Consider the following 7,906-nt stretch of genomic DNA (forward strand, 5'->3'; position numbering starts at 1 on the left):
AAGGGGTAAGCAAAGCCCCGTGTAATGTAGGTGTAGTGTAGGCAGCTCCCTTTTATGGCGAGGACACTCGAGAGACTTGCTTGTGCCAGTAGGTGGCAGAGAGGAGAGTAGAGCCAATTGCCTGGCACAGGGCCTGGTGTACAGCAGGTGTGGAGTACCTGTTTGCTGAATGAGCTAATGAGGTGTCCTGAGTCAGTGCCGGGCTGGTACCATGGAGTGTTCTGGGCATTTTGGAGCCAACCCCATCTCCAGCCCCCTTCCCCCCACCCCATCCCCTCAAACACACTGGAAGGAGAGGACCAGACATTCTATGTAAAGAGCAGGGTTTTATTCACAACTTCAACAGGGAAGCAAGAAATACAGCAGGAACATAATTTGTGTCTGCACTGGCGATATTCCTGGTGACCTGACCACAAATCACAGTAATGGAGTAACAGAGATTTGAGCCCAGAATTTACATCCAGATGGGGCCACTACCAGGGTCCCCTTCAGCACCTTCCCCGGGTGGGCACAGTCTAAACCACGTTGTTGTGTCTTCCTCATTAATGGCATCACTTCTGCAGCATTTGCACCAGCAGCCTCCTATACTGAAGGGGAACACAGAAGAACTGACCTGGGCACAGGGAGCAAATAATAGGGCATTCTGCCATTCCTAAGCGCTAGGCATCCACAGAGTCGGACAGGGACAGACTCTCGTCTGAGGCAGCCCCCCAACCCCCAGCACCTGAAGAAGGGTGATTTTCTCACATTAGCAGCCCAAACCTCAGAGTGGTCATGACATTCAAGGGAGACCATGGAAGTAAATTCCAAGTAGGTGGCTGGCCCTCTGCCAGTGTTAGCATTTTCACTCCCCCACACCTCACTTCTGAAGCCCGTCCCCAGGGCTAGGTACTGCTTCCTCTGAGATTCTCTAATTGGTCTGCATGTTTCAGGCCTTCTAGACCAATGGCCCCAGAGGTAACATCGTCTCCCATCTGAGAAGCCAGTCCTTTCATCAGAAGGTCCCCAGGGGCAGGTGGTTCTGTGCATCAGGAGAGTCACAGCTGCACCTTCTCTAGGGCATGCCCCTCCCTTTTTTCAAAATGTATGCTTTACACGCTAGGCACAGTGGTGGGTTCAAAGGTGAGTCAGGCCCAGCCAGTGTAGCTCAGTGGTTGAGTGTCAACCGATGAACCAGGAGGTCACAGTTCGATTCCCTGTCAGGGCACATGCCTGGAATGCGGACTCAATCCCCAGTGTGGGTTGTGTAGGAGGCAGCCGATCAAAGATTCTTTCTCATCATTGATGTTTCTATCTCTCTCTCCCTCTTCCTTCCTCTCTGAAATCAATGAAAATATATTAAAAACAAAGGTGAGTCAGCAACAGGTGCTGCCAGGGATCTCAGACCATACTAGCTCCCATTTACTAAGCGCTTTCTATGTGCCGGGCATCATGCTGAGCAAATGATATGGTCTCATTTAACGGGAAATGGCACTATTATCCCCATTTTATGGGTGAGAAAGATGAGGCTTAGAGAGGTTAAGTGACATTTCTAAGGTTACACGGATACTAAGAGCTAGGTTTTGAATCTACCACACTGTCACCAGAACCCACACCTACCACTCACTCTGCCTTCCACACACAGCATCAGCATACCTGGGAAGGTGGTGTGGGACAGGGACCGGCCCAGAAGCAGGGAATGGCTACAGACTAAGGCTGGCTTGGTCAACCAAGGGTGATTTTAACTCCCACTCATGTCCCCTTGCTAGAGCACCCGTGGCAATATGTGAAGGCATTTTTGGTTATCACAATTGGGGAGGTGGGGAAATGCTCTGGTGGACAGAGACCAGGGATGCTGCTAAACTTCCTATGATGACCCCACAGCCCAGACATTCTGTCAAGAGTGTGCTGAGGCTGAGAAACCCTGCCATAAGCCATGGAGGCAGAAGACAGTCTGGGAAGAGCACTGGTCAAGGTGAACAAGGTCGGACTCTGTCTCAGCTTCTGACTCCCCTCAGTGTCCCAACTCTAACCACAAGCATATTCAGGGCACAGCAAGGGTGGACGGTGGGGTGGGGATAAGTCTGTGACTGTGGGCGGAAGGTCCAGCTGCAAGAGGATGGATAATCCTAGGCTGTGACCTCACATTGGGCAATCAGAGGGGAAACTTCTTCCCCTACTTCTTATTCCCTGGGCTTTGCTGGGAAGGTTAGCTTCCTTTCTCTCTCTCTCTCTTTTTCATTATTTAGCTTCCTTTCTTATTTTAAAATTTTTTCCTTTCTTCACTTTCCTTTATTTCTTTTTCTTTTAAAAACATTTTTATTGACTTTAGAGAGGAAGGGAGAGAGAGAGAGAGAGAGATAGGAACATCAATGATGAGAGAGAATCATTGATTGGCTGCCTCCTACACGCCCCCTACTGGGGATGGAGCCCTCAACCCGGGCATGTGCTCTTGACTGGAATCGAACCCAGGACCCTTCAGTCCGCAGGCTGAGGCTCTATCCACTGAGCCAAACCAGCTAGGGCGTCACCTTCCTTTCTTTGGAGTCCTCTCCCTTTGAGCTCTGCATCACAAAGAGCCTGACATCCCTGGACTTCTGGGGCCCATCATACCCTGGTTGGGCAGGCACTCCCTGGTCCCAGTGCGGGACCCAGCCTCTCCTGGGCCAGTGGTGGGGGCCTGGCTCACCTGGGTGTGAGGTGCGGGGCCGCCGGGTCTCATGCCCAGAGCTTTCTTCAGCAGGAGGATCCTGAGCAGATCATGACTCAGCTGCAGTCTCTGGTCCCCCAGAGAGACGTGGGGAGCTGTCTTTAGTAGGGATGAGCCAGGGGGCTCCAGACTCTTCTTGCCCATGAAGTGACCTAGAAAAGCAGTTCCGATTAAAAAAAAAAGAAAAAAAAAAAAGAAAAAAAAAAAGAGGTGTCTGGACATAAGGAAGTCAGGGAGCAAGGATCCTGTCACAGTGGGGAAGCTCCCCATCTCTCCCACCTTTTAGTTCTCATGGAAGGAATATACTCTTCAGCAAGGAGCAGTAAAGACCCTTGTGGTGGCCAAGCCTGTATCTCAACTTTTCCTGAACAGGTGGAGGGGGTGGAGAGGATGGCACAGCTAGAAGGTGGGATGGGCCAGGGTCAGGGCCAACTCTGCCATTTGTGCTGCCTACTTAGAAGACGACAGCAAAGGGCAGGGAAGGAAGTGGACAATGAGGAGGGTTCTGGGAGGAGGAGGTGCAGGGAGAAGACAGAGTTAGAAGAGTCCGTAGGGTCTTGTTTAAACCGGAAGGGGCAGAGCTGTGAGGCAGATGTAGCAGTCATCCTCAGCTCTGCTTAAAACTAGCTGAGGGATCTTAGCCACTCTCTCACCTGGCTGGGTCTCAAGTCCCCATCTAAATTAGAGGAGTTCCAGGGTCCCCACCAGTCCAGACACTAATGTCTGTGGCTGAGGGGCGGCCAGACAAGGAAAAGAGGATGAGAGCATGCTGGTGAGGGGCGCTTGCCGGGTCCCAGACACTTACCGGTGGCCCAGAGGTTGCCTCGAGGGTGCACCCGGATTTTGCCGGCCCGGCTGCGGGGCTCCCGGAGATCCCAGCTGAGTGAGGCGGCGCTGACAGCGAGCAGAGCGAAGAGCAGGACAGCGCCGAGCCGCCGAGCGCCCCCCGCCCGCAGGGCCATCGCTGTGGCCTGGACGCACCACGGAGCTGAAAGCTTCCACAGCGGCTCCAGTCTCCGACGGGCTTCCCAGCTTTTAAACCGGCGCCCCTGGGGGCGGAGCCTGCCTGAGCCCGCCCCCCAATGCCCGCCCCGCCCCATCAGCCCTTCTCCCAGGTCTAGGTCAGGGGCCCCCACAACCTGCACACCCGCAGTGCTGCCCCAGTGGCCACCGCTTCCGCGGGGTGTTTTCACCACCTCATGCTAAGGACCTGGCCCTCCCTCTCCACTCCCACTGGCGTTCGCCCGAGTGATTATTTCACCTCTAAGCCTCCCTTCATGAAGGCAAAACTGGGGCGAGGATGCCTCCTCCCTTGTTGCAAAGGCGTTAGTGCCCCGCAAAGTGCCAGGTACTAGAGGGCTCCCTCCCCCTTGGGGGCTCTGGCCAGCTCTCACCAGAAACCACAGCAGGTGCCTAGGGTGGGAAAGTAGAATGGTGGTGGGGTAAGGAGACGCCCCTCCCACCCCCGCCCTGCTGGGGAGAGCCTGGCCATCAGTTGGGGCAGGAGGAGGCAGATCTCTGGGTCAGGGGAGTGAGCACTGGACTAGGAGTCCATATACCAGCCGGGTGACAACTTCACTCTCTTCAACTACAAGATGGGAATAACTACACTGCCCTGTTTTTAACCCTTTTACGGTTTCTGGCGGTTTTCGTGTGGCCCAAAGCGGCAGTCCTATAGCATTGCCCACTCACACTCAGCACTGCCCCCTCCCAAGGAGACGTCCAGTCGTTCTAGGAAGGAACTTGGGGGTCAGTGGCATTGCTTTATGAGCAGGCAAAGAAGCTGCGCTCCAGGAAAATACACTTCCTTTGGCTTAAATGTTTACTACACAATGATGTTCAGAGCACTATGCTAGGCACTGAAGGAGGGGAAACAAAAGATAATTACCTGGCCCAGCCACAGTGGCTCAGTGGTTGAGCATCGACCTATGAACCAGGAAGTCATGGTTCTATTCCCAGTCAGGGCACATGCCCAGGTTGTGGGCTCGATCCCCAGCAGGGGGCATGCAGGAGGCATCTCATCATTGATGTTTCTATCTCTCTCCTCCTCTCTCCCTCTTCCTTCCTCTCTGAAATCAATAATAATAATTTTTAAAAAGGTAATTCCCTGCTCCCAACGGAGTCAACCATCTCATGGGAGAGACGAGTACACAGGAGGAGGTGGACCCTGGATGCTTCCCTGAAACACTGCACACTATGGCTGTGCAAGAACCTGGTCCGTGATGGCACTGCTGCCTGCTAGCTCTGTGACCCGCCCCCCACAAAGGGGAAGCGTATATGAGAAGCTGCTTGTCATGCTGAGCCCCCAGGAGCATGACACACAGGGCAGGGACACTCCACTTCTAACCTGGCTTTCCCCCCAATCTCCTTGCTTCTCATCTCCCACCCTGGCATTTACACCTCTCGGAATTCTTGTCACTGCTTCGCCATGGTGTACAGATCCAGCTCTTATCACCTCCCGTAACAGTCATCCCCTTGCGGCCCCCTCCCTCTCCTCTCATCAGTCACACGCCCACCCTATCTCCTCTGGTCCTCGGATGCAGTAATTGGAGGGAACACACAGGAGCTGGCAGAGTGCTTGAAGGAATCTTATCTGGTGGGTTTATTCCTCACTGGATAGCTGGAAACAGCTCAGGGGCTGAGCCACTTGCCCAGATATCACACTGGAATCAGACTTCGGGTCTGTTTGGACCTCTCATCCAGGGCAGATGCTGCCTTGCCTAAACCACACCCTCTCTGTTTTTCCATCCCAAGTTTAAACATCAAGTTCCTTTAGACTTCCCAAGGGGAGAGGGAGCAGGCACTGATTTCGAGTGTCACCTCTCTTCTGCAGGTGACCCTGGGATTCTGCTCTGACAGGTTCATTTACACTGAAGCCAAGCCTCCTCTGACACAGCCGGTTCACGGCTCCAACCACAGCCCTGAGACTGACCCCAGATGCCCTTAGGATCATTTTATCTGTCCACCTAGAACAGGAAAAAAGGGCTCCGAGGACCCTGGAGAAAGCAGGGCGGCAGCTGCACAGCTATAATCACAGGAATGGGAAGCACCAGGCACAGCAGAGGGCGGCTTGCCCAAGACAGCACTTCTAAGTGGGATCTCCCGGGAGTACGAGGCTCTGGGTTTATTTTTTATTTTCATTTGTTAAAACTTTTTTTTAAAATATATTTTTATTGATTTCAGAGAGGATGGGAGACGGAGAGGGAGAGAGAGACACGGCAAAGAGAGGGAATCATTATCGGCTGCCTCCTGCATGTCCCCTACTGGGGATCAAGCCAACCCAGGCATGTGCCCTTGATTGGAATCGAACCCAGGACCCTTCAGTCTGCAGGCTGAGGCTCTATCCACTGAGCCAAACCGGCTAGGGCAAGGCTCTGGGTTTAGAACAAGGACGTCAGCTGCCCACAGCCTGTTCCCCAAGTCTACAATGATGGCAAGGGAAGTCCAAAGGCCTCCATCCATCCCACGGGGAAGACTGACAGTGAGTCACATGGAGGTGCATGGGGAAGCTCAGAGCACTCTTGACCCTTCCCAGGTTTCTACAACATTCAAGGACATCCATGGACAATGCAAAGAAAATTCACAGGATAATCCAAGCGACAATTAAGCAGGAAAAGATACATGGCAAATCCTGTTATAACCAATAAAACATTTCAACTGCACCATGGCTATTTTTTTTGTTTAATCCTCACCTGAGGGTAGGTTCTTACTGATTTTTGAGGGGGGTGAGGGGGACATCGATTGGTTGCCTCTTGTAAGTGCCCCGACCAGGGACTAACCCACAACCTAGTATGTGCCCTGACCGGGAATTAAGCCCAAAACATTTCAGTGTACGGCATGAGGCTCCACCAAATGAGCCACCCGGCCAGGGTTGCACCGTGGTTTTTAATCAAAGATTGCTTGAAATAAAGGACATTATTTGCTATATTTAATTACATTGGAATCCATTACAAGTAACACCTTTCATAACTGAGTCTTTCTTGCTTTCTAAAAGCACTTACACACATGCTCCTTGGTTACCAACATGATTTTGATGTAGTAAAGACTACTATTGGGGGTGGGGGGCAATGGGGGGAAAAGGACACATATGTAATATCTTAATCGATAAAGAAAAAAAAGGACTACTATTATACCCATTTTATAGATGCGCTAACTCACGCACAAGGCATTAATTGCAGAGAAACTAAACATACGGAGAAAACCAAAGTGTGGTGGTTTTCAAACACATGAAAGGTACAGAGGACAACAGAGAAAGTAAAAGCAGAAATTTTAAATTCGACATTTCTAATAAAAGAGCTGCTCAGAGTAGGGCAGGGTAAAATCCCTCTCCTGGCAAACTTCTGAGCACAGAACCCCATCCTTGTGGGCTGGGGAGCTGGCGGGAGACATCCTGAGATATCCCAGGTCCTTCTCTTCAGTTTCAGAATAAGAATGCCGCTGAGGAGTCAGGAAAACAGCAGACTCTTTAAGGGAGGCTAAAGGGAGAATCAGGAATAGTCCATACAGTTTCCCAAAGTCAGAGGGATTAGCTAGAAAACTGAAACATTAGTCATTAATAAGGGAATATTTCAGAAACTGAAACTGTCAAAATACTTTTTTTTAAATTTAATTTTTTTACATGTTTTTATTGATTTCAGAGAGGAAGGGAAAGGGAGAGAGAGATAGAAACATCAATGATGATAAGAGAGAATCATGGATTGGCTGCCTCCTGCACACCCCACACTGGGGATCAAGCCCGAAACCTGGGCATGTGCCCCTGACTGGGAATCGAACCTGGGACCCTTCAGTCCACAGGCCGATGCTCTAGCCACTGAACCAAACCAGCCAGGGCTAAAATACTTATTTTTTTTTAAAAAAGGCAATATTCACAAAAGGAGAAAATATGGTCAGTGTGGCTAGATGACTGCGTGTCGCCCCATTCTCCGAGAGGTCACCCATTCAGTTCCCAGTCAGGGCACGTGCCTAGGCTCGATCCTCAGTAGGGAGCCTGTTTCTCTCTCTCCCTCCCTCCCTCAACCTCCCTCTCTCTCTGATGAGAGTGATGACAATCCTCACAGTGGCTAAGAAAGCTAAGCAGCTGCTCTCAGGGAAATAAATGGTACAGATGGTCAGGGAAGGTGTGACTATCTAAGGAAGCGAGATGCCCCGGCCCAGCCTTGGTCATTATTTGGGTGTAATTGTCACGTGTGTCAGGAGGCATTTCAGAAGCTGAAGTAA

General features: G+C 51.5%; 1 protein-coding gene across 2 annotated transcripts; it reads right to left on the reverse strand.

Moving 5' to 3' along the window:
* Positions 1-310: 310 nt before the first annotated feature.
* Positions 311-3,887, reverse strand: NMB (neuromedin B). Of its 2 annotated transcripts, none has more exons than XM_080651566.1 (3): positions 3,495-3,887; positions 2,669-2,841; positions 311-587 (listed from the first exon to the last, which is right to left on the reverse strand). In XM_080651566.1, exons 1-3 carry the CDS (start codon positions 3,787-3,789, stop codon positions 552-554), a joined length of 504 nt encoding a protein of 167 aa, XP_080507692.1. In that variant the 5' UTR covers positions 3,790-3,887; the 3' UTR covers positions 311-551. The 2 variants fall into 2 exon arrangements, with proteins under 2 accessions (XP_080507692.1, XP_080507693.1); XM_080651567.1 differs by having other exon boundaries at positions 312-582; positions 3,495-3,715.
* Between the last annotated feature and the right edge of the window lie 4,019 nt (positions 3,888-7,906).

Source organism: Plecotus auritus, assembly GCF_963455305.1.
Source record: "Plecotus auritus genome assembly, chromosome: 15".
Lineage (NCBI taxonomy): Eukaryota > Metazoa > Chordata > Mammalia > Chiroptera > Vespertilionidae > Plecotus > Plecotus auritus.

Excerpts from the sequence above, each read along its gene's own strand:
- NMB (XM_080651566.1), bottom strand. The coding sequence starts at position 3,789 with ATGGGGCGGGGCGGGCATTGGGGGGCGGGCTCAGGCAGGCTCCGCCCC. Across the intron at positions 2,842-3,494 it reads AGGCAACCTCTGGGCCACCG|GTCACTTCATGGGCAAGAAG; the intron begins GTAAGTGTCTGG and ends CTGCTTTTCTAG. Across the intron at positions 588-2,668 it reads GCCCCGCACCTCACACCCAG|TATAGGAGGCTGCTGGTGCA; the intron begins GTGAGCCAGGCC and ends GTTCCCCTTCAG.